This window comes from Chinchilla lanigera, unplaced genomic scaffold, assembly GCF_000276665.1.
Source record: "Chinchilla lanigera isolate Chin_1 unplaced genomic scaffold, ChiLan1.0 scaffold00013, whole genome shotgun sequence".
NCBI lineage: Eukaryota > Metazoa > Chordata > Mammalia > Rodentia > Chinchillidae > Chinchilla > Chinchilla lanigera.
The window spans coordinates 26,188,381-26,215,307 of record NW_004955414.1 but is presented as its reverse complement, the minus strand read 5'-3'; the positions used below and the strand labels follow the sequence as shown (position 1 = coordinate 26,215,307).

General features: G+C 44.3%; 1 protein-coding gene across 5 annotated transcripts in view; it reads left to right on the top strand.

The window, feature by feature from the left end:
- Mrvi1 (murine retrovirus integration site 1 homolog) overlaps nt 1–26,927 on the top strand; it is a 112,422-nt gene that overhangs the window by 82,340 nt on the left and 3,155 nt on the right. For all 5 annotated transcript variants that reach the window (XM_013511909.1, XM_013511910.1, XM_013511908.1 and 2 more), the window contains 9 exons: nt 1,666–1,696; nt 3,857–3,997; nt 4,787–4,918; nt 6,913–7,054; nt 13,089–13,138; nt 13,663–13,770; nt 15,942–16,006; nt 23,612–23,731; nt 24,953–25,087. In XM_013511909.1, the coding sequence (XP_013367363.1) occupies nt 1,666–1,696; nt 3,857–3,997; nt 4,787–4,918; nt 6,913–7,054; nt 13,089–13,138; nt 13,663–13,770; nt 15,942–16,006; nt 23,612–23,731; nt 24,953–25,087 (924 nt within the window). The remainder of the gene's footprint in view (nt 1–1,665; nt 1,697–3,856; nt 3,998–4,786; nt 4,919–6,912; nt 7,055–13,088; nt 13,139–13,662; nt 13,771–15,941; nt 16,007–23,611; nt 23,732–24,952; nt 25,088–26,927) is intronic.

Sequence of the window (26,927 nt, the reverse complement as noted above, 5' to 3'; positions counted from 1 at the left end):
TAGTAATAATAGCCAGTATTCCCCGGCTTCTTGCTGAATGTGGATGTCATATACAATTGCCCCTCAGTATTCATGAGGAGTTGGTTCCAGGACCCATCCCTCTCCGTGGATACCAAAATCCCCAATGTGTAATTCCTTGTATAAAATGGTATGCATATAACCTATACATATCTTCCCATGTACTTTTTTATTTTAAAGAGAAAAGAAAACAAAATAACAATGACCAAAACAACATAAAAACAATAAAATTGGTACAGAATTTGAATAGTTACAAAATTTTTCTTTTAAATTCAAAAAATCTCTTTTAAAATTTCTTTAAATTTTTCTTTTATAAATTTTTCTTTTTCTCACCAATTTTGCATGATTATATCTGGTAATGTGAACAACTAATTTGAAGACAACAATTTGTAATTTAACAACCATTGTTGAATCCCCTACTACCTTGATTAGTGACACTCTACATCTTTTCTATTTTTTTAAATTATTTTTTATTCTCTTTAATTGTTTGATTAATTTTGCATTCTTACATCTAGTAATCTGAGCAACTTCTTTGAAGATAACAATATGTAATATAACAACCATTGTTAGCTTCTCATGTACTTTAATTCTTCTCTAGCCTCATGTGATATAAATAGTTACACTGTATTGTTTAAAGAATATTAGCCCACCAAACTCTGTACATGTTCAGTATAAACACAAATTATTTTAATGTTTTCAATTTGCCATTGGTTGAATTCAGGAAAGTGGAACCCACAGATATGGAAGATGTATTGTATTTATACATATTCATATATATGGCTTGGTCAAAAAATACAGTTAATGTTTAAATAAATAAAATGTATTACAGTGAAAGACACTGAATCCCCCAGCGTACTCTCTCTCATTTGAAACATACCCTATCTTTCCTGCCACTTTGCAAAGCACTTCTGAAAGTCCTTTTGTATCTTTATTTGTGCTGTCACGGCTGCCTCAGTGTCCTAAATCAATTCAAACATTTATCTTTCATGGTCATTTTGTACTGGGGAAGAGCCGGAAGTCACATGGTGCCAGATCCGGTGAGTAAGGTGGATGAAGAACACCGTGATATTTTCAGGAGCCTGCCTTTCTATTGGATGGTACTCAGCAGCAGCACTCATGGTATTTTTTAAAATAAATGTCACACCTCATTAAGGCATAATAGAGGACTTTCAGAATTGCTTCAGAAAGTGGCAAGAATGATCAGATAGTGTGTTTAAAGTGAAAGGGGATTTGGAGGGAGATTAATGGCCATGTGGCATTTCCTGTAATAATTTTTTATTTAAACATTTGTGCTATATTTCCACCATACCTCATACACAAGCCTTACAAGATTTCTACAAGGTAAATGACATAATTCTCATTTTACAGATGAGAAAGCTGGGGGCTTAGATTAAATAACTTCTCTAAAGTCAGAGGTAGTAGTGACACTTCTGGAGGACTGATCTCAGGATCCGTGTCTTCTGCCAAGCCACCTCTGTAAGGGTTGGTACCTCACAGATGACAGGACATACCAAGGCGACTGTGCGTTGTTTCTACCTCATCAACTCCGTTCCTGGAAACATGTGGTCTGCTGACCACTCAGAGGCGTCTCTTGGTGTATTTCACAGGTTGGATAATGCTCATTTGTGCAATTTTTCTCTTCCACAGTGCACCTCCACTCACTGAGAAGGAAGTTGAGGTAAGTGACTTGAACGCTTATGAAACTGAGTGTTTGCTTGACTGGGCTTATCAAAGCGTTCCTCCCTCCAGGCTCTGGACCTGATACCTTTCCACAAAAATGAGAACAAGGGATTGTGGTGCAATATGAACACTCGTGCCCAGCCCTACTGAACCACTGAGATTCCCACTCCCACCTCAGTTAACACAGGATTTTTCAAATTTGCTCAGAGAAGGTAGCTGGAAACTCCATGCTCCTCCAAGGGTTATCTGTGTTCTTTAAATGCATGAATTAGATATACAAACTCAGCTAGGAGGCTGCAGAACTGGACCAAATTTATTTCAAAATTATTACAAGATGGTCAGAGTTCAAGTTTCAATGCTTGGTCGAGAGGGCAAGGGTGCTCGCCTTCTGAGGGTTTCAGCTGCAGAAAGCTGCTCATCTGACAGCCGGCTTGCCAACAGCACAGTCTCCCCTCGAGGGATGTGCTTTGGGGGCTTCCTTGTCCCAGTGGGGCTGGCAAGTGAGCTGAGAGGAGCTTAGCTTCATTCTGGCGAAGGTGTTGACAGACAAAGCAAGACAGTGCTACCAGGGACAAGACGGTGAAAAATGATGTGATCACTGTCCACGGAAGATGGACACTATGAAGTGTCTACCACCGATGCAGCAGTAACCATGCACTAGACATTATGTTTATGGTCGCAGTGCTCATGTCTCTCCTATCAGCTGATCCTCCCACCAGCTCTGAAAAGCAGGTAGAGCAGGTGTTAAAACAAAGGAGAAAACTGAGTGTTCAGATAACTTACTGCAAGTCCCAGATCCAGTACTTAGCAAAACGAAGATTTGGACCCATGTGTTCTAATTGAATTCAAGAGTCTCTGTGTTAGGTGACCCACGTAGAGGGAACTAAGCATTAGACATTGTGCATAGACTTGACTGATGTCAGGTAGGACAGCATCCCCATCGCGGGACTGTGAGCTCCAAGCACATTTTGACATTTGTGAACATGGGCCATGGGTGATTTGTGTAATGGCCAGATCCTTCCTCTGTGTGAATTGACACAGTCAGCTCTCAGCGTACTGGAAATAAAACAGGCTTTGGAATCAGAGAGCCCAAAGGTAAGTCCTAGGTCTGCTCTTACTTGTCATCTTGAATGACCCCTCTGGCCTCAGTTTCTTTACCCATAAAATAGAACAGTTCCCACCCTAGAAGGTTGTTGTGGGGTTAATTGAGGTAGGGTTTGTTAAGTCCATAGCGGTGCTGGCAAGTAGTAGAGGGTTGATAAGAAGTAGTTTTCATAATGATATCATCATTGTTATGGATCTGTTCGGTGCCTTCAGTTCTCTGTCTGGAGATGTCCTTCCACAGTGGGCTGTGTTACATGGACTTCAGGCACTCAGGCAGAGTGAGGAATCTCAGACTATAAATCTGCTACCACTGGACTCAGGCACAGCAGATAAAGGCTGATAATTGAAGGACTTTCCTTCTTTCCTTCCTGTATGGAGTCCATCTGTTTATTTCTCCTCTCCAGTAATTTCCTATTAGGCTAGAAATTTCATGTTTGGTCAATATCTTTTAAAAATTCATTCATGAATGAATACTACATTTTTTGATATGGAATATGTATTCCAGAAAGTTTAGCCTAATCATAGCTGGCCTTACTTAATCCCCTGATGCTACTTAATGCTGCTCTGGATGTAGGATTTGAAATATTCAGGTTAGGTCCTGGTTGAAGTTCACTTGAAGTCAGCAAAGCTTAACTGTCAAGTGGGGTTTATTTACAGACAAAGGTTTCAGGCAAAATCGCCAAAATCCCCCATGCACTAAAACCCCATCATTAATCCAAACGGCTTAGACAATCAACTCCACTTCCCTGAGTTTTAATACAAATATAGGATGTAATTTTCTTGAAATCCAGGGGGAAGCAGAGCGTAATTCTCTTGTTATGTTTTGGTAAAAAGCATTTGATCTTCCCATCCTCGGAAGGACCTAGCACAGACTTTGGGTCACTACCCCACACCTTTTGCTTGCTTTACTGTGGAGTGTGTTTCACTTGCTCATGGCAGCCTTGGTGACAGGGGCTCTTGTAAAATGTTTAACCAAGAGGCGCTCTTGCTGCCTCGTCCCCTTCAATAACTAGCACTTCTCCTAGCACTTCTCCCACACTCTTGTTCCCAACAGAACGTGTTTGTACAACTGTCCTTGGCCTTTAGAAATGACAGCTATACCCTGGAGTCTAGAATTAACCAGGCTGAAAGAGAACGCAACCTGACCGAGGAGGACACCGAGAAGGAACTGGAAAATTTCAAAGCTTCCATTACGGTAACTAGGGAGCCTGACTATGAAGTCCTTGCAGGAGGGACTGTCCCCGAGGGCCACGTCAAGGGTCATGCACCTCTCCCTCAGCACACAGAGTCTCCTGAAATGAGAAAGGGGGCCAAGCCTGACAGAGTTTTCCTCAGAGAGCTGGGAGGAGCTGCGGCAGAGATTCTGAAGGCTGTCACCCCAGGGCTCCGAGAGAAGCCTCTGAGCCCTTGGCAGCTTCTCGGAGGGGGCTAGGTGGCTGCGTGTGACTTCTGCATTCCGGCCGGCCAGGTGTAGTGTGTCCACTGGACTCCCCATTTCCAAGAAGATGCTGTGACCTAGGCCCTGCAGAGTCCTCTTCTCTCAGCCACAATGAGGTCTAGGGCTTGTCTCGTGAAAGCCTGGTCCAGACTTGGTTGGTGTCTTAGTCATCTCAGGCTGCCATAAGAAAGCGTCATGGACTGGGTGGCTTAAGCAACAAACATTTATTTCTCACAGTTCTGAAGACTGGAAGCCTAAGATGAGGGCGCCAGGATGCTCAGGTTCTAGTGAATGCCCTCTTCTGGCTTGCAGATTGCCAACTTCTCTCTACATCCCAAGGTGGCAGAAAGAGAGAACTCTCTGGGCCCCTTTTTATAATCCCATTCCCAGAGCCCCACTTCACGACCTGTCACACCATGGAGTCTCCACTTCCCCAAACTCTCACCTTAGGGGTTAGGATCTCAGTACATGCATTTGGGGGGACGCAGACTCTGGGTCAATAGCACTATGTGAGGACCCTGGGTGATGCTCTTTCTTGCTACTCAGTCTTCAGCGTCGCTGTGGAACCACTGTGAGCACCGTGAGACCTACCAGAAGCTGCTGGAGGACATCGTGGTCCTGCATCGCCTGGCCGCCCGCCTCTCCAGCCGGGCCGAGGTGGTTGGGGCCGTCCGCCAGGTGAGCCCCACCACCCTCAGCCTTGCTGACCTACTCTGCTCCCACCTGACTAGCACAGTGACATGAACAGTGACAACTCCTTGTACCACCCAGTGACAGCTGGCTCTGGGCCAGAAGACTTGGGTTGTTGAGGTATTGTTCAGAGTATTTTGGGTGGCCCACTAACCCTCTGAGGCACTTCTTTGCAAAGGCATTGTGTGAACACATAAGTCCGGGGGGCTCTGTGTATTGTCTTCCTTTCTTGGCCATTTCTAAACATGCTGGCTTTAGAGTGCTGTAAAAAAGAAGCCTGTTTAGTTTCACCTATGTATTTTCCAAATGCATCTGGCTAGAGAGCCCTTTTATTTCTTTCTTTCTTTCTTTCTTTCTTTCTTTCTTTCTTTCTTTCTTTCATTCTTTTCTCTCTCTCTCTCTCTCTCTCTCTCTCTCTCTCTCTCTCTCTGTATGTGTGTCTCTCTCTCTTTCTAAAATATCTATTTACCTCCCATGGAACTAGTACTGGGCAAAATGTGCTTTAAAAAATGGCTTTGTTTCACTTCATCTACTCAGTAATCTTATAAAGTAATTATCTTTCTCTCCCAAATGAAGATGCAAAGTCCCAGAAAGGTATAGACTGAGAAACCCTAACCTGAAATCCTAAATATTCCACATTTTTGAGTAGATGCGTGATGCTACAAATGGAAATTTCCACACCCGACTTCCTGTGGTCAGTCAGTCAAAACTTAGTTGCACCAAAAATATTGTAGAGTTACCTTCACTCTATGAGTACATATGGAACAGAAATGAATTCCATATTGCTGTCATTATTAGTGTTGCTGTTATCATGGACCCAGGTCCTGCTGCGCTGGTTGCATGGGAGAATATTCCTAGGGCACATCCCTGAGTATCGCCTGTAAAATAAAAGGATGAACCCTGGATCAACCCATCCTGTGTCCTTCCGGGGAAGGGCTCCTGACTCAGCAGTGTGGCCCAGGAAGTTACCCAGCTGGTCTCAGCCCCATATGGCTGTGAGGACCTCTTCCAGGGAATCAATGGGAAAGTCCCTGTAAGGCCAGACAGGACTTGAGCTGGGCCCTTACAGGGCCCCAAGAGGGTATGAGCAAAAAAACCCCACCCTCACCTGCACAACCTCCAAATGTGTTTCCTGCCTCCTGTGCTCCTCCTTCTGTCTTCACCTTTCTTCACTGTCCTCTCCAACTTCACCGGGCCAGTTCAGGCACCAGTCCTGTCTTTCCCTGATGCCCCCGCTACCACCAGTTGCACTCTCTTCCGTCCCATCTCCTGTCATGGCCTGACTATGTCACCGCATTATTTAAGACACACAGTGGCTCCCTTTTTTCTTCAGAGTAAGTCAGAATTCCTCATCTAACATTTGAGATCTTTCACAACCCAATCCTAACCCACTCGTTCTGCTTGAACAAACCCAACTGCTTGCTGATTCCCATGTGAGTAGGATGACAGTTCTGTCGTGGTTTTCCAGACAGCCCTGATTAGTGCCTGTTGTCCCAGCTTAACATATAATGGCATTGAGTGAATCCTTTCACTCTCCAAAGGATTTCTGTCTGGAGGATAATTATTCATCTACATGCAAGGCTTGTGAGGTCCTGCCTCGCAGAGTTCCCAAGCCTAGATTCCATTTGTCCTTCCTGCCCATGTCTATGTGCCCAAATCCTGCCCACATCCTGCACCCACAACTCCATCCCTTTTCCACAGAGCCTTGGCTGCCGTTCTCACCAAACACAGCAAATTCTCTCCTTCTCTCAACCTCCCACGGCGTGCAGCTGTGCTGTGCTCCTACTTGGTCACAGGTGCCTGAGTCCAACCTTCAGCTAGTATGGTGAGCAGGGTTACGCTGGATGGGTCCCTCTGTCCCTTCCATTCTCGAAGTCTGGAGCCTGGCTCACAGCAGTGTGTGGTGATGGCCCTTTTACTCCAGCTACCCTCCCCCAGTATACACACATATACACACACACTCAGGCTCTCTTTCCCTGCAGGAAAAGCGCATGTCAAAAGCAACAGAAGTGATGATGCAGTATGTGGAGAATCTGAAGAGGACATATGAGAAGGACCACGCAGAGCTCATGGAGTTTAAGAAACTTGCAAATCAGAATTCAAGCCGCAGTTGCGGCCCCTCTGGTAAGGAAGTCGACTTCGGCCTCCATCTTGATCCAGCTGTGCAGGGCGCCAATGGCTCTCAGCCCTGGGACCTGTTTCGGGTTGAGTAATCTCACTGCCTCTACCCCGTGCAACCCACAGGGCCCTCACAGCAGCTGTTCCAATGAGCCTTGGGTTCTGGCACCAGGAGTTACGAGTAGCCCCCAGGTGACCTGTTGACCCCCAACACAGTTAACCAGTGGCTGATCACAGACCCAAAGCCCACAGCCTGCAAGAGCTCCTTCTTTGTGAGAGGAACCTCAGGCCCCACAAATCTTTATGTTTGCGAATTCCCACCCCACTTTAGGCAGCACATGGTAAGGAATCTGAGCTGCATTCTGGAAAGCATTAGCTATCCAACCAAGGAAACGGCAGGATCATACATATGGTTTAAGAAAGTTCCCTCCAACTGCAGTGGATCAGTTACATTGCCAGAACAAACTAGAGCCCCATGGAGAAACTATCGCAATAGCCCAGGTGAGGGTAAATTCTGGGGAAAGGGAAGTGAGAGCCTGGCTAAAGAGATATTATAGAGATAAATGCAGACCTGTAGTTTAAGTTCTATGCAAGTTGCTCTAGGACCACCAAGGAGAGTCTGCTTGATTCTGCGTGAAGGAGTCAAGGAAGGCTTCGCAGAGAGATGGTACCTGGCCATCTTAGTTTACAGTAGAAATAGAAGTTCTACAGCCAAGAGGGGGAGACTTATCTCCAGTGGAAGAAACAGCATGGACAAAGGCCTAGAGATTGAATCTGAGAAGAAGATGAAATAGTCTGATGTCGCTGAAGATGAGACTTGGTAGACCAGGTCTACCTGCTAGGTGACACTAATGTAGGCCTTTGTGCTCCAGGCGCAAGGGAGTCACGGGTGAGTTTATATCACGTGACACGAGCAGATTTTATTTTTAGAAGAGTGCTCCGACTTTAGTGTGCACAGTGTGTTAGAGGAGTGTCTAAGGCAAAGTAGGGAAAGACAAGTAAGGAGGCTCCTGCTCAGTCCAGGAGAGAGACGCCGGAGCCTTGGGCCAGAATCTCTCCTTGGACACTGCCAGGGTTTGGACTCTTGTCATTGGGAATGGCTCACCGAGAAAATGGGCCTTTTGACATCAAGAATCTCTGTGGAATGCAAACATCCGTGTTACCAAGAGCAGGAAGAGAGAAAGTATAACAGATGGAGAAACCTTTATAAACAGGAGGTTTCACAAGTTTCCTGGGGAATATCAGTGACACTTCCAAGAGTCCAAAGGCACTGAGCTCATGCTCCAGGTTGTCTGCTTTGGATCTCAGCAGCAGGACCCAACCACAGGCATCTGGGCTTCTAATGGACTGCTCTTGGCCAGCATTGGACTTGACCCGAAGTTGTCACCAAAGAAATTCTAGTATGTGTATTTTCACATTATTGCCCTGCAAGATTCAAGGCCTCCTGAGAACCACCTTTCCCAAGATTTATAGGATGAGCAGTTACCTGTGAGTCTCATTCGTTCATTCTACAGAAAGGTATTGAACATTTTTGGTGCACCCTACATGATACTGGAGTATGGAGTCTCAAGGCACACAGCCCCAAACACAAAGGAGCGTCCAGTCTGTGGAAGGTCAGGGCAGTGTAGCCCGTGCTGTGATGGAAGCGTGGGAGTGTGGTGCAGAGCCCCACAGTTCTTCCGGGAGGATAAGAAAATGCATACAATAGGAAAGGACGTGACATCTGAGTCGTGACTGGTGAATAAATGGTTTTTGGATGTTTGGTTCCACTTCAATTGTTTTTCCCAAGCTGTATCTCCACGTAGGCTGGTGCAGAGAGGGCAGTAAAAACCCAGAAGGTAGGTCTATGGGATATGCTATGATCATTTCCTAATCATGTTTGCTTTTTAAGCCTTCACTTGACTTCTGGCAGTCTTTGTCTATGTGGAGACTTGGAAGACTACAGTGAAATAAAATATTCCTGATTTCAAAAAAGAAGATGCACATTTTAAAGAAACTTTTTTGTCCTGGTTGCTGCTTTGCTACTTTCTGCCCGCCACGACTGTTATCCTCTGCCAAGCCACCCTGCCTTGGAGCCAGGAGATTATGGACTGAAAGTTTTACAAATTGTGAGCTTACCAGGTTTTTTTGGGCAGGGGTTACTAGGAATCAAACTCAGGACCTTGTGCTTGCCAGGCAGGCACTTGTGCCACTGAGCTATATCCCCGGCCCTAAACTATGAGCTAAGTAAAACTTTCCTCCTTAAAACAAAAACAAACAAACAAAAAAACCTTTTTTTTCTGAATAGGTAGTATGCTGATTATCTACATTTTGGATTACTTCTTTAAGGTAGATTTCTAGAAATATAAGTACTCATTCAGGGAGAAAATACAAGGCTCTTAAAGCAAAATATTTTCAGACAATTTATTTGTATTTTCATGGAATGGGTTACAATGATGCTGAATTCATTGAGTTACTGGTATAATTCTTGTTCTTTCTTTTAAAATTTTTTATGAGTTTGAAAGTCAAAAGGTTTTTTTATCTCATAGTTTTAATTTTTATTTCTTTGCCTTTCCAAATATTTATTAAACATGTATTTCTACTTCTGCAAATTCTCTAATTATGACCTTTGGCCCCTTGTAAGACTGGTATTTTGTCAAATTGTTTGAACTCTTCAATATAAGAATTATTTTCTGGTTTTGCTACTTTGGCTGACTGGAGAACTTGCAACCACTTTGGCCGTAAATACTTAGAAATTTTTGTAGGACAAAATAAAGCAAGCACTTTAAAAGAACAGCTGAATCCACAAGAAAAGAAATCGAAATACTTAGATGCAGGGAAGGAAAGGAGAACTGAAACCAAGCTGATCCTGCAGCTTCCTTGGAGACAAAGTCTGTCATCTGCGGGTTCAGCTATCTGGGGCTGAGCATTTGCATTCTGTGTCCCCCGAGACAAGGCCTTGAACACTCGCGATGGAGGTGACACTGAGATTCACACAGAAAGCTAGGACCTTCCAAGGACTGTATCTTTAAATAGAATTTGGACAAAGTACGATCACCAACCAGATGAGAAACAAGGAAGTTGTCTGTGGTAGGCCTGCACTCTAGTAGGAAAAAAAATACTTTCTCCTTCCTCATAGGAAGAGTATGTGCCCCAAACGACAACCAGGATGGTGCAATATGCAGAGAATCTGAAAGAACAGCAGGATGGTGCGTTTAGGACATGGTCAGCCACCCTGGAGAGACACACCCTGCACTCCCGACACACAGGATCCCTTTAGATAAAGCCTTGTTGGAGATATAAAATTATACAATACACAAAACAGTCCACCATGAACAGCAATCATCAGATCTATTAAATAGTAGGATCATGTCACAAGCATGTCCCCAAATCTGATTTTTATTTATTTTTTGTTGTTATTGTTTTGTTTTTGGTTTTTTTTTTTTCTGGTACCAGGAATCGAACTCATGACCTCATGTTTGCCAGGCAGGCGCTGTGCTGCTGAGCTAAATCCCCAGCCCCAAAATCTGATTTTTTTTTTTAAAAGATACATTAAAAATTATTGGAGGCATAAAAGAATGGATAGAAAATAAGAAAGTAAAAAGAATACAGTTATCAAAATAGAATAAAATAGAACTTGTCAAAATGAGGAATACTGTCACAGGCACAGGAAACTCAGTAGTGTAGTAGTTATGCAGATGAGGCAGTTCCTCAGTGGCCCAGATCTGCTCCCGCTGGGCAGGTCTCTCCATCCCCTTGGCTAGAGGCTGCGCTCTGCGGCAGGCTTTGGTGAGTGAGCTACCACACATCTGAGATGGGGTCCTTAGGAAGTGCTCTGCAGTTTGCTCTTTCTTTCTCCTGACCTGACAACCACCACTGTTTCAGAATCCTAGAAAATCCATTTGAACAGAAGATAGATTTGAGATGGTTCCCCAAAATGCAGGTGCCAGGGATACAGTGATTAAAAAACTGCAAGGAGCATGATTAGACATGTGATATAGCATGTGGAATGAAAAAGTCTGTCATCCATTTATTAGATATAACTGCAGAAAATTAAAGACAGAAAATTAAAGACAGAAAATATTCAAAGAAAGAATAGTTGAGGATTTTCCAGGAATAAAGAAAGACCTAAACCACTGAATTCACAAAGCCTCATAAGAAACAAAAACACACGAAAGAAGAACTTCAGAAGAGCAAAGATAAAGGGAAGATCTTAAAAGTAACCAGACAGAGATGGTAATTTACCACGGGATGGCAATTCTCAATCGCAGTAATGGCACCAGAGCACCATGGATTAAGCTTTTCAAAGAACTAAGAGAAAACTATCACCTACAAGTAAAGCCTAAACATACAGTATTTGTAAGATTGAGGGCTAAGTAAAAACATTTTGAGACAACTAATGAGGAAGCGTACTTCTCACAAGTCCTTTTTAAAAAGACAACTGGGAGCCAGACATAGAGATGCCTCAACACTCAGGAGGCTGAGGCAGGAGGATCGCCACAAGTTTGAGGGTAGTTTGGGCTACATAATGAGTTGAAGGCCCATGTGGACCACATAATGAGACCCTGTTCGAAAAAGCAATCAAACAAACAAACAAGGACAACTGGAAGATTATTTAAGGAAGAATTAAATTGAACTCCAAAGAAAGTAAGGATACAAGAAAGAACAATGACCAGAGACATGGGTAAGCACATGAGGAGGTCTAAATAGGCATCCACTGTAGAAAGCAACCATCATAATGAATTCTTTGGGAATATAAAACAAGGTAAAACAAAAATAGTAAAAAGAAAATATAATTAAGATTGGAGGGGGTTGTTATTGTTATAAGACTGATTAGGGAAAAAAATAGAAGGGGCTGGGGATTTAGCTCAGCGGCAAAGTGCCTGCCTGGCAAGCGCAAGGTCGTGAGTTCGATTCCTGGTACCGGCAGAAAAACGAAAAACAAACAAAAAAAAAGGGAAAAAAATAGAGAACTTGACTAATTTTAAAGTCAAATGATATGTCCAAAAGTGAAAGGAATTCATGAAAGAATAGAATTAGTGGAAGAGGGACTAGAAAAAGATCAGTGAGTTAAAAAAGATAAACAGAAAATGTAAAATAAGATAGTGTAAATAAATCCAAATACATCAGCAAGCACAAGAAATATAAGCAATGTAAACATGTCTTCACAGAGAACCTCTACTGTGGTAGTTATACTAAGAAAAAAATGTATATGGCTGGGCACTGTGGAGCACATCTGTAATCTTAACACGGAGGAGGCTGAGGTGGGAGGATCACTTGAGCCCTAGAAGTCTGAAATGAGCCTGAGCAACATGGAAGGAAGGACAGAAAAAAGAGGGAAGGAAGGAGAAAAAACTCCTACATGATCTTCAAGAGACACACCTAAAATATATGGATATTTTTGAAGGACAGACAGATATACAGGCTACGTGACAACTGAATCAAACTGATTTGACCTTGTAAATACATTTCTTTTCATGTACTTGGAGGTTTCCTGGTAGTACTATTATGTGGTGTCATGCTAAACATTTGACCTAAACTATATCACTAAATGTACATACTAAGGGAAGAAAATCCTAAGATGGGAGCTTCCTTTGTTCTGAGTCATTGTACAGGTGATGTACCGAAAGTACTTCTGTTAGCAAGTTTTCATTCTTACCAGCACACCCCTTCCTTGCTCCGAGCTTGACTCCACCTCCTTTGAATGAGCCTGCAATGACTCTGAAGCCTTAGTAATGCTCTGAGCAGTTACCACACCCTGTCCAAACTGATAGCTGGACACTGCGTAGTGGTAGCAAATGAAGACCAGAGGTCCAAGAGTAGGGCTTCTTATGGTACCCAGTGGAGTTAGGATAAAGGTTTTGTCCAAGGGTCCCCGCTGTGCAGATGATTATCTCAAAGGCTGGAGTGCCAAACTCGGTGTCCCCAACACCTACGCCTGGACGCTTGGCCATCTTCTGAAGGCCAGTTCTGCCCCATAGATAGCTTGGTGTAGTTTCTGCCTTCCTGTTTTTAGTATGAAACTGACATGCGTTCTCTCCTCTGTTTCCTCCTGCTGTAGAAGACGGGGTCCCTCGCACGGCACGGTCCATGTCCCTCACGATGGGAAAGGTATGTACATTCAAGGAATACTAGAGCTCCCAGAGGGAGTATGACAGAAGTTTCCATGCACCCAAGCATTCACCTTGGGCCCAAAGGTTCTACAAATCCTCCGCACAGTCTCTGCTCATTTCCACACTTGCCGGCTTAGCCACTGATGTGTCCCCTTTCTTGCTCATGTGTTTCCCGGACTCTACATTCCTTCAATGAGCCTGAAATGATGTACATACCTTGAATTTGCTGCAGGGAGTTTTTATAACTATCTAGGCTTGTATCTGGAGACAAACCACTTCAATTCTGTTCCTCCAGAATTTCATAATCTTAAACAGGAACAAGGTGAAGCCTCATTCACCACCAATAGAAAATTTTGTTCAACTTCCGTCTCCTCTCTCCACACCAGCCCTTAATGCTCCCAGTACCTCAAAAGCAAATTTTCCAGTGAATGTCCTATAGCTTTAGGAACCACAGACCTTTTCCCGGACCTTCAGACTATCGCTGCCTCTAAGCAAGTGGTCTGGTCACTTCTCTTCCCACAGAACATGCCCCGGCGGAGGGTCAGCGTGGCTGTGGTTCCCAAGTTTAATGCCCTGAACCTGCCTGGCCAGTCTCCCAGCTCGTCACCCATCCCGTCCTTACCAGTCCTGGTGAGTACGAGGATGCCTTGCTCCCGGCCCTGTTCTCCCCTTTCCCTCACACTCACTACTATGGTAGGCAGGGCGGGTAGGGTCAGGGTGAACAAGGACAGGAAATTTCCAGCACAGAATTTGGATGGTGAATTTGAGCTAAAAAGCTCAATGGAGAGGAGGCGCATATATCCCACCACTCTGAGAAGAGCTCTGAGTGCCCTTCAGCAAGGTACAGGCAGCTCAGAAGGTATTCCTTACCAATAGGAACTCACGCTTAAACCACAGTTCTCCAAGGTGTGTGATTCTTTTGCACTCTGCAGTGGCTTCATTAAGTCAAAAGTTGTAACATGAAGCGAGTCGTAGAGCTGAGCTTTGAACCCCAGGCCATCTGAACCCAAAGCCTGAGCTCTTAATCCCAGCAGTGCTGGATTCATGGCACATTATTTATAACTGGGGAACACTGGCAATAACCCAATGCCTATAAATAAGTGAGTGGTAAACAAATTAGGAATGCCATATAAAAAGTTTCTATAGAATTACTGCCCATAATTTATTCTGAATAGATAGCAATTTAAGATATCTATAAAAACTAGTGTACATGCAGGATAATTCTATTTAGTACTTTTAAAATTTTCTCTCTTTGTGTAGACGTAGAGAATTCTGAAAAAGATTTATGTAGGGGCTGGGGATTTAGCTCAGTGGCAAAGTGCCTGCCTGGCAAGTGCAAGGTCGTGAGTTCGGTTCCCGGTACCGGAAAAAAACCAAAAAAAAAAAAAAAAAAAGATTTATGTAAAACAATCATAGTTATCTCTGAGCAGTGGTAAGGTAGGTAAATTTTGGTGCCTTTTTATATTTCTATAGTAAGAAATACAGGTAATCAGAAAAAAAAATCCATTTCAATTTCTTTAAACAAAGGCAGTTTCTATGGTTACATGAAAATATTTCCCACATCCCAAGCTTTTATGTACCTGGTTAATTCTATCTAAAACTCTTTGAAGTCTTTCCCCAGTGGTTCCTCTATTCTTTGTCCATAACTAGCACTACTGTGTAAGAAACAACTATGCCAGTGGTTGGTAAATCAAGTTCTATTGTCACACCAACAAGTCACAATAGCTCTCAAATTCCTTTCACCTCTTCCGACCTTACTCAATTCAGTCGTCTATGAGACGATCCTAAACTCCCAGATCACTAACTCCCAAATCATTGCTTTTAGAGATTTGGGAGTGATTCCTGAAAATCAGAGGGAAAAAATTAAGAAGAACTAGAAGGGTTGGTTGATGTGTTTCAAAGGATTTACTTTCTGTACTCTACCTAAATGTGTAAGATGTGGCTTCCAAATACAGTGGTGCCTCGGTTTACAAACTTAATTTGTTTTACAATTTGGGGGAAGATGCTGCATTTGTGTTTGTGTGGGGAAGATGGCCATGGTCGTGTTTGTCACCCGATGTGGAATTTGCCAATGGAAGCAAAACTTTGCTGAACGATTTTGTTTGTGAACCAAATTGCTTGCAAACAGAAGAATTCATGAACTGAGGTATTATAGTATATATTTATTTAGAACAGGAATATATGTTACAACCAAAAATGCTTTATGCCAGGCCCTACCCCTGGACTGCAGTGAGTCAGCACTTTTTAAAATCTCTGCTAATGTGCAGCCGGAACTGAGAAGACTGTTTAAACCATACCTGCTACAGCAATACACCGCGGGTTCCCCAGGGAGTTGACTGTGCAGAAATTCTGCTGCCCTGAGCATACTGTAAAGGCAGGCATCTCCTAAGAGCTTTGCCAGGGCTCTGATGGTTCACATCTCAGGGAACACAGGACACCCCTTGGGTAGGAGGCCCACTGGTGTGAAGTCACAGTCAGGAAACAGGACTGAGAACATGGGTGGCTCTCCACTAGAATAGAAACTTAAAATGTAAACTCTGCTCTTCACTCACAAAAAAGAGGTAAAGCCAAAGGAACAAGTCATAGATGCTTCAGAGGGAGGGGACACTGAGAAAAGGAGGACAAGGAAGCCATGAGGGAAAGGATGATGCCTGGCTCGGCTGCAGATTGGAAAGTGGGTGCAGAAGGGGAAGGACAGAGGAAAGGCACCAGCAGCCCTTTCCCCAGGGGCTCAGAGGCCTAGCAACCCTAGCTTTGCCCTTAACACTCATCCTCAATTCCATCTCCTGTCTCCCATCCAGTCAGAATCACCCAACGGGAAAGGCAACCTACCTGTCACCCCAGCACTGCCCGCACTTTTGGAAAAGTAAGTTTGCTAATTTTCCTCTTCATGTTAAAAATATCTAGGGAAAGTTTCCCCAGCTCATCCCCTTTCTTTCCAACCTCAACCCCAAAATGTGACAGAAAGGAAAAGCTAAGTTCTAGGGGAAGTGAATGGGACTCTAAGAATCACAAGGATTTCAGGCAAACTTTGCAAAGCTCTTGGATCAGGAGATGCTATGGCTGAAGCCATTGCACGCAATCTAAAAAGAGCCCAGAATAGACAGGTATATCCCTGTTGGTTGATATTTTTAGGACTACAGATATAAGAAAACATTAACTCAAAGGGGCTGAAATAATAAACCCAGAGGTCAGACGCCTCCAGATGTGGCACTGCAGGACTCCAGCTCAGTCTCTACAATGTCCTTGCCTCTGGCACTTTGTATGTGGACCTCTTCTTCAGGCTTGTGGCAAATGGCTGCTAGTTCCAGGGATTCCATCCAGAATGGACAATATGTAGAGGAAGACAGGTGCCATCCATCCTTCCCCTAGTTCTTCCTTAGGAATGAACCCAGAAGGTTTCCCCCATCCTCCTCCTTATTCACTGGCAAATTGGAATCACCCTTTCTAAACCAACCATCAGCTTTGGGAATTGGGTAATCATTATGGGCCTAAGTTATCCCTTACAGGTGGGATGAAGATAGCTTCCCTTGAAGCACAGTGGACTCCGTGAACAAGCATAAATTCCTGTACAAAATCATGCTGCTGTGAGGTAGGAGGAAGATGAGTGTTACCTCAGCAGCCAACAGTGTGTTTCACCCTGACTTTTCTTGGCATCTATGTATTTTGTGGGTCTTTTCATCCTCAGCCAGAGTAAGACAGCCCGTTTCTATGTACTTGAAAGAGTTTATAACTTACTTTTCAAATTCTTGCATTTGCCTGATTGAAAACATCTGGATTGCAGCTGCTATCTCTCAGAATTTTCCCCTTACATCTTTCTTCACTTGGTGGAACATATACCTGATTCTTCCTTGCCTCGAGACAGCTTTAGTCCTTCATTTTCCATTGCTGCTAGAAAAGTTTTACTTAACCTGGCAGGAATGTGCATCCTGGGCCCCTTGTGCATACAGACAAGCTCCCAAGCCGACTCAGCCTGTTTTCCTCACGCCTGGTTAGTCAAGAAGTTTGTCCAGATTTTCTTTCCGTGCCACCTCAGTACTGTTATGCAGTATCCATCTTCTTTCTCCACCCCTTCTCTTATCCCATCACTACAGGGAAATTAAAGGTGAAAGTAACTAAAGCTAGAGTCATAGTACAGCTCTCCCTTCGGGTGCACCAATCCCACTCCACAGGGCTCCAACAAGGCCCCATTCCCAAGTCTAAGCCTACAGAGCAGGCTGAGGTCCCTGCGCTTCCCAAAAAATTCTCGTCATGGTGGAGTGAGGCTTGGTCTCTGGAAAACTAATGCACAGGCCCCCTGAGCACGTCCATCCCACATGGTGGGGATCATCAAGAACATGAGCTCTCCTTGGTAGGAGAAACTGGGGTACGAGGTTGGGAAGAACAGGCAGAAACACTGAATTTAGGGTGGCAACAAGTGAGGATCAGTGGTGGTGTACCTGTTGAAGCATTTAGAGTCAGGAGAGAAGGGTCAGCATGAGAATCAAGGCCAGTCAAGCGAGAGGTTCTCAGAAAGGTGTCTGCATCTCCTCTGAGGGCTGACCAGAGAGATCACCAGTAGCCATGTGTGACATGGGCAGACTCGCCTGTTGGGGATACAACCATATAAGGATGTGTGTGAAGAGGGGAGGGAGGAGTAAACAGAGAAGAGACTTGGGACAAAGAGCAGCTTCTCCCTCTGGATTTATAAAATCTGTTATGTGGTTTCCATCTAAAGTCATGAAACTGGAAACTTTTCATGGATTCCCAAGTGGCTAACAATAAGGCAATTTGCAAGTGAAAATGAACTCCACAGATACAGTCAATTCTAATTCTAACTACCCTATTTATACTCTTAAAGATAATCTATGTGTTATAATTTAATAGACATTGCTGTCTAGTTTGTTGTATTCAACTTTGTGTTAAAACGATTCCCCATTTCCCAAGGGCTCAGTAACTAAGCAAGAAGGGCCCGGGGTGAGTATGTGATAGGAAGACCAAATAGCCTTTGACTGGCTCACAAGTAAGGGATGGTTCTGCCCAGCATGATTGCAGAGAATTCTTAGCCTTGCTCTTGTCGGTCATTGCATAATAAACTGCTCTTCACTCATCAAGGGCCTGTGGACCTGCAGACCTAACGAATCATACATGTAGAGAGTGATGTTTAAAGTTAAAGACTGTAACAGAACAAAGTTCAAAGCAGTTCCACACACTCAAAGGAAGACCTGTATGCCTGTAGTCTTTCACTCCTTATTCTTTTGACAATCACCAACAGTGGGGAATAGAATGCACTCAAGGAGCTTCAGTCTAGTGGGAAAGACAGACAGGAAACAGCCTGTTATTTGACAGAGGGATGTGTGTTATTGTAAGGAAGTACAGGTGGCTAAAGGAGCAACACACAAGAAAATAAGCATCTAACCCAATTAGAGTGTAGGCTCAGGGAAGAGGAGGCTCAGACAATGATTCCCTCTTGGAACTTATTTTTTAAGTGAAATCTAAAGGTTTTATAATTAAATAGGTGAGCAGGAGGTTAACAGCACTCTGGACTCTGAGGCAAGAAGGAATGGAGTATTCAAAGAGTGACAATGATGATGATGACAATGGTGGTGGTGGTAGTGATAATTATTATTTATTGCGCACTTACTGTTTGCCAAGTGCTTTACCAATTTCTTTATGTTAAGAATCTCATTTCTTTACAATAATTGCATGAGGTTATGTACACTACTAATATCCCTATTTTATAGACAGGGAAACTGTAGCCCAGAGAAATGGTCACTTCCCCAGCTTACACAGCTAGTGTATAGCACAGCTTAGGATCTTAACTTCGCAATAGAAGAACAAAAGAAATTCAGGGTAACTACAGAGCAGAGGGTGGATTGAAGAGCTCTTTCTGGAAGAACCTGGTGACCACATGAACATGCAGACAAGGGTAGACTGGGGTCGGAGACAAGGTGCACACAGAACCCTTAGCTGAGGAATCTGCACAGCTGGGGTGTGGACGTACACTGGGTTAGTTTCATAAAAAGGTCCATTATACGATGCATCACAGTGCAGTTTTAAGTATGACCCACCATCTACTATACTTTTGAAACAACTAGGATAAATTGCTTAAAGACTTTATGTGACATTAAATTTGTACAATAAGCATCACCCGCCCAATAGTATTCTGGAGTGAATTATCCCCCAAGAAACTTATGTGAACCCAGCAATCTGGGGCTAACAGGAAGTAAGGAAGATCTTCTAGCTCGGGTCTTTTGGACTGGGCTTGTCAGGGCAGCTGTAGCAGTGGGGATGACTTAGAAACATTGCTGATCCCAAGAGAGGTCTGTCCGTTAGAAAGGATTGTAGTCACTTTCAAATACTGTTTACTATGTGGAAAATATTAAATCTAATATACCTGCCTATCCAACAACACATTTTTACTAAACAGCTCGTCACATTACTAGAAGTTGAGTACAGTGACAAACACTTTTGACTGGTGAACATACAAGAACAATGAGCTTCATTTTAATCAATCACCCAGAGAAAAAGGCATGTAAGATTTCAGGCTGGGGACAGATGCCAAGATCAGTGAATGTTTGGCTCAGAACTCCCTAGGGTGGGCACAGATTGTGCTTAGCCCTCATTTACAAACATAAAAACAAATTCCTTGAGTCCAACATAAACACTGGGTTCTCAGGAGGTACAGAGCAGCCCTGCCCATTTCACAATATTACATAGGAGGACCGAGTAAGTCATAGTGAACTTGGAGCCATTCAACAAACACTTAAAGACACCTACTGTGTGCCAAGCGTCAATCTGATTGAAACGCAGTCCTTACCCCTGAGGTCACAGTTATGAAACTGGAATGGGCAGGTGTATAAAAATGCCTTCTGTCTGAGTCATGCTGTGAAGGAGGCGGATAGAGAAAGGGATCAACTTTACCCAGAGAGTGTGGGAGAGGACGGATCACTAATAAAGTTTTCACAGAGGAGAAGGGTTTCATCTGAGTCTTAAAGATCCTTCAGGGAAGCTTAGAGGTAGCTGGAGAAGATATGCAGGAAACTACAAGCTAGGGCTAGAAGACAGAAAACAGCATACATACTGTGTTTCCCCCACTACCAGTCCTACCCTACTTTCCACTGTGTTAAACCAAGGCCCTCCCAACCACCTCACACATCAGTAGCTGTGATCCAGCCTGCAGGTGGGAATGATCTTTTTCAGCATGAACCTTGGGCTCTACACACAGCTCAGAAAAAGACTTCTATAGGAAATCCCAGCAGTTTCAGATACGGTCATTCAGTCAGTTAAACTGTAAGGTGTGTGAGTGTTACCACACGCAATGAAGATACACCTGAGAAATTTATTAAAGCAATTTTATGTAAGTTTCATGTAAACATCACCACATTTTAAATTAGCTTTAGAGCTTTTCTGACTCTGAAGCATCAAAATAATTTGCATCAAGTTCTCCTTTTAAGGTAGAAACAATTGCTTAGTAATTTGTCAGTTTAGACTTTTTTATAGATCTGCTTTAGAAGAACCTCAGATTATTCCCAACATTTACCAGCACATTTACTACCTAACAGTAACAATAATAATAAAAGATATCATTCCAGAAAGTTTCCTTCTATTTCTTCATTAACTCTATTACCACCACACATGTAATATCCCTATTTTGTAGCTGAGGAATCCGAAGTTTAGGGAAGTTAGGTCATTTGCATGTTTTGGAACCAGATTTGAACCCAGGTTTGCCTCAAGCAAATTCTTTTCCTCTTTACTGCATTGCCCTCTTTCATACTTGTCTGAAATTAAGGAACCTCTAAAACTGACAGCTGTAAAGAAAAGAAATTAAAAGCATGATGCCAGTACTTCATTTCTAATATGTAAATATATCTCATAAAAGAATTAGTGTCCTTGCCCTTGGCTGGGGCTATGTTTTTCTTCTCTTGCTCCAGTCATTTGCACAAATAGGAAACTGCACATTAGGCAGAGGTCACATGGAAGGGAATGGATAATGTAATTTGCAAAAGGAGAAATGTTATGAATAGCTGATATTTTTAGAGTGTTATCTTTCTTGTTCACAATGGGTTTGGATTTCCAGGCTGATGAAATGTAAATTTTCAAGATCTGAGGGAAAACTAGGAGATGGGAAAATGATGCCAAGAGAAGGGAGCACATAGAAGGTTTACTCATAAACCCTGCCTGAGAAACCGGGAGGGAGGGCGGCTGTGCTGTCTCAGAGTCCAGCTGGACAGGTCTGCTCAAAGCTTTGTCTCATTTGAAGGCTCCTCCAAGACAAGTTTACTCCCGTTGGGATTTGATCACCTCAGTGGGCTGTGGGATTTGTAGGGAAGGTGTGGCCATCAGGAGATTTCCTTAAAGTGTGTGGTCCCATCCATACCTTAAATGGGTTCCCAGAACTGCCCAGCCATCCCACTATAACTTCTTAGTGTGTCTATTTTCCTACTTTCCCATGTGACTCACATACCTTGTCCTCTCTCCTGAAACCTGCTTAGGCCCCTGGGTGGCTCATTCTCAACAAATGACTTCGTCTTCCACTTTATAGAGAAAATTTAAGCTGTCCATCAGATAGGAGCGCTCTCATCTTCCTTCACCAGGTGCCCAACCCACTGCTGTGGTCTTCATCTTCCCTTGGTTAGAACCACAGAGAGATTTCTCCACCTTCCTAAAGTCTTTGTTTATTTGTTCTTTGGTTATCTCTTTTCTCTCACTCCCTTTTCTGGATCATATCTGTGTAGGGCACTCATCAATCTCTCAGTGTACCCCAGAGAGGAGGCAGCAGGTATAAGGAAAAGACAGAAGAGACAAGAGCTGGGTCAGGTAGAGGCGACCTCTTACCTGATGGGTCAGAGGACCTGCACAACAGTACCGGCATTTATTTACACTCTTATAAAGTTAAGGCAAGGTTGCCTAGCAACTAATGAATGAATTGCCCAGGCAGGATGCTTTTCTCAAGACTGAGGTAGCTTGACTGCTTGAGGCACTCTGGCTCTCTCCTGCCCTCACACATATGATAATGTCCATCTCCAGCTTCTCCCAGAATATCTGTGCTCCAGTGTGGTTTCATCCCTAATCCACTCCTTAGCCAAGTGCTTCCTCTCTTCTTGAGTCCCTTTCCTAGTGAAATGACTGCACCTGTTTCTCAACCTTTTTTAACCTCCCACTTTTCACTGAGCCAATTCCACCTGCCTTTGTTCCCACCTCTGTTACCTCCAGGCTCCTCTTGACCTCTGCATTTTCAAATTTAATAGGCACTTTGTCCCCATCTGACTGAGACTCTCAGAGGAGACAGTGAGACGTGGGAACTCTCTCTCCCTGACTCACTCTTCTCTCCCGGCTCCCAAAGTTCCGTGTTCTCCTGTTGTCCTCCTACCTCTCTGGCTGTTACTTCTCAGCCTTCTTTGTAGGCTCCTCCTTTTTCATCTGAGCAAAGAGATATCCAGGGATTGGTCCTGGATCCTCTTCTCTTTCCTTATGTTGTCCCCTAGACAATCAGTCATGAGTATCTCTAGCCAGAGCAATTCTCTGCCTCACTTTGGCATGTCCAACTTTTCACTTGGCATCTCTGCCTGGACACCTCATGCGCATTGTCCAAAAGTTAGTCCCTGCCACACTGACTCTTTTCAGCTCCTCAGACATCTCGGTGCTTTTTGTGCCTCTAGTTGTTTTTTGTGTTTTTTGTGTTTTTTTTTTTTTGTTTTTTTTTGTACTGGGAATCGAACTCAGGACCTTGTGCTTGCCAGACAGGCACTTGTGCTGCTGAGCTATATCCCCGGCCCTTGTGTCTTTAGTTTTAATGTGCCATGCATCCTCCAGCCAGGGTGATTTTTGTGTGCCCTGCATAAGGCTGACCCTTCATCTTTCAAATCTGTGCTTTAATCTCAGCCCCTCAGAGAGGGTTCTTGACCATTCACCCTCAACACATTCTCTGCTTATGATTTGCTGTCCCTGAATAGTTCTTTCATAAGTGTTATAATCTGCAATTACACTTTTTTGTTCCCTCCCCTTGGGAAGGACATTCCCTTCTGCTAAGCTCCACATTGGCAAAAAAATTTTTTTCTTATTTCCTGATGTGTCCCCAGTACATCGTAATGTGCCTGTGACTTGGCTAAACTCCGTAGCTATTTGACAGATGAGTGGACATTCTGGTAGACTAGGAATGGGATGACCCAGAATTTTGTGGGCTGCCCTCACTTTCCTTTTCTCAGCTCTTAATATTGGTCCACTCACAGCACCTCCGGGAACAAGAATAAAAGCAGATTCGGGGACATGAGGAGAAGGGACACGGTGCAGTACTGTGGTCTAGGCAGGATTCATGAAATAGGGCTTTATAAAATCTTGTCTCAGGCTGAAAAGATTTTTAGAAGTCTGGAAGCTGCTGAAAAGTGTGAATTTCCTCACTTCTAATCAGGAATCAGGCAAAAGATGGTTTTGTTTGCGATCACCCAGCCTCTCTCTGAAGTGATGCCCATTGCTTCCCTCTTCTCCCTAGTGGAAAGACAAATGGGGAGCCAGAATGCGACGCCCCTGCTCCTGTGCCGCCTCCCGGCTGCCGCGAGAAGGTCAGCCAAGAGGCCAAGGGCAGGATGGAGGAAGAAGCCTACAACAAGGGGTGAGTCAGACCTCGGCCACCCGAGGGCACCTAGCAGGTTTCAGAAGACACCTTCCCACGCCCTGTCCTGCTTCTTAGAAGCTTTAGGGCAGCAACCAGTAGCCCTGGGGCCTCCTTGTGTCAGGAAAGAACTACAGAGGAAAGAGTGAGACTGTTCCACAGGAAGGACAAAAGGAAGCAGGGTCACAGGGTGTGGTTAGACAATAATTAGACTGGGCTCTTTTAGGCTCAAAGCCACAAGAACACCACTACCCAGCACGGTCTGGAAATCAGGGGCCCAGGGTAGGTTCCTCTTGGCGGTGCCTGAGGCTTCCTGACACGTGTGCAATGTGGTCACATTGCTGCCAACAGTGCCCACAGGCAGCTGCAGCTCTGCTTCCTAGAACTGCCCTGGACATGCCTTCCTCCTATAAACTAAAGTCCTTTGTCTAATTGAACTTCGGTAGCACGTAAGGGCCAGCTGCCAGTTGCCAGAGACTGCACTGAACAGGGGCCCGGCCACAGGCCTCAAGGTAGGGAATCACCTCCCACCTTTTGCGACATCCCCATGGCTCCTGAGAGAGATGCAGCTTCCTGCCAATCAGAACCTGGGGAGCTTCTTTGTGGCAAACTCAGTGATGGGGTTGGTCCAGCCAAAGTGGAGTTAAACATCCTGCTGTAGGACAATAAGGTATGTTAGGGTAAGACTAATCCAGAAAGAAGGAAATCAGAAGGGTGTCTCTTGGAAAGAGGTGTTGTCCACAGAACACACAGAGGTCAAACTCCTCTACTGGCTTTGTGAACATCTACTGAGTACCTTTCTAGGTTGAGCTCTGGCACTTCCAAAAAACATCCCAGTTCCCTGTGAGAGAGCGGTGACCCTCTCTATTTTACAAAAGCAAAGCTAAAGCTCCAAGGTTATACAGAAGCTAAATGCAATCTTATCTCTACAGAATGTTTTATAGAATAAGAACCCAGTCAGGAGACCCTATTCCACATTTTTCCCCTGTCAGTGTGTCACACTGTCACATAAACAGGAAGGATGACTGGGGAGTGAAGGGAAATTGTACTGACATGGGCTGGGTAGGGGTTCAACGGAGCTTCCCAGCTTTTTCCTGTTGTGTGGGACCACAGGAAGTGCGTCATTATTGGAGGTGCTCAAGTCCCCTCCTCTAGGAATTCAGGAAGAGATGCTCCACAACTGACCCTTTCAGACACATTTGTTCCCTTTTTGCCCTCCAGATATCAGGAAGGTTTAAAAAAGACCAAAGAACTTCAAGACCTGAAGGAGGAGGAGGAAGAACAGAAGAGTGAAAGTCCTGAGGAACCTGAAGAGGTGGAAGAAACTGAGGAAGAGGAAAAGGACCAGAGAAGCAGGTGGGAAGCCTGCATGTGGAGCCCTTTACATTGCTGAAATGAGTTAAAGTTTATTTAATTATTAAACTGCACAAAATGTCTGGAAATGCTGGCCCAGGGAAGCAGTGAGTCTGGGGCCCAAATAAGTGGCCAAGAGAAACCAAGAGGACCCACGAGTGGGGGAGGAGGCAGTGGAAATCAAGAATCAAAAGAGTTAATGATGGGATGTTTGCGAGAGTTGAGGGTCAGATGTGGTGGTAGGCAGGGCAGACAGCAATTAAGAGCTCTAAGGAGCTGACAAAGAGTGAAGGATAGCAGGCTCCCTCCCATCCCGGCCATGGTCAGCTCATTTCCCAGCACCTCGTGAAAGAGCCAAGACCAAGCCTGCTGGCCTGAAGCCCCAGAGAGCATTTCTTACAAAAGCAAGAATAGTGGCACAGGAAACACATGGGGTTGGAGTAAACTAAGCCCAGTGGCAAAGGTGAGCCTCCAACAGGCCCCTTCCATGCTGGCCATACAAGCCTGGACATCTGCATAGTAGCTGCACTTCAGATTGAAAATACTTGTGTGTTTCTTTAAAAACTACTATCTATTTAAAGTGTGTTTTTCTCTACATCAGGGGAGGAAATATAACATGTAGGCACAGATGGAACGTATCTCACATCTTGTCCCACTTGTAGCCCCTCCTAGCCTTTAGCGTACAAAATAATAGAAATAACCTCCTCTAGTGCCAGGATGTTCCATGTAATGAGGTCTCTGCCCCACTAGGCCGGGGTTATCCCATAGAAATATGTGCTTAGGGACAGAATGCACTGGTGCTCTCAGAAGAGCTATACTCTGCCCTGTACATATCACATCAACACTCTGGATTCTCAGGGTGGCACTAATTTCATACATTCTTTTCTGTTGTCTGTATTTGTACATTCAAACCACAAATTTTGAATTTTGATTTTGAAAAGTATAGTTATAACAACCTTGGAACACTTCATTAAAATCTGTTTTTAGGTCCCCAGGCTATCTTGGGGTGCCTGGCAGATCTAGGCAAAATGATTAATTATCTAACCAGCTGCTGGGCATGGAAAGGGGTATGTGTCCGTGCCTCCTTGCTGGCAAAGTCTGGAAATCACTCCCATGCAATGAGTAAAGTAATAAACTGAAGATCAAAAGCAAGGTGGATATGGCTGAAAACATGAAGAAGCCATCCACAGAGCCCCGTTGGGGAAAATTCAACCAGAGGAAGGGGTCTCAACCTGCTACGTCAACCCCATTATTTAAGGGAAGAGCCATCAAGGAGGACTGGGAAAAATGCGTCCCCACGGAGAATAAGCCTGTGCTGGGGTGCACCACCTCCCCGAATGGCAGACCTTCAAGATGAAAGCACAGTTCCTACCCCAAACAGCTGGACCTTGTTCTTACATTTCACCTCCGTCGTAGGGTCCTCTGCTCTTGTTTGTCAAGCCACCGTGCTCCCTCCCTCCCCTTAATCTCATCAATCCCAAGCCTGGACAGAAGGCTGCCCTTGGCACTCTGAATATAGCTAAGACAGGGTGGAAGTTCTAACACTTCCAAACACAGAGAAAGAACAAAAGAGAAATAAACAGAGAGAGAGAGAGAGAGTACATGAAATATAAACAGCCTGATTTAAAAAGCACAGGCCTTATCTTGGCTAATTGGACCTCAGGCAATTGGCAGTTCCCTCCTCTCATGAAACCTCAAAGTAAGACTTTGGCTGGGTCCCTTTTTCCCCCCGGCTGGTCATCAGCGCTTGGGAATGCCTGCCTATAGCATCTATCCCCTCCTATTGTCCTGATGGTCCTGGGAAGCTTCACTCTGTCTCCCAATTTTTGCTCCCTCCCACATT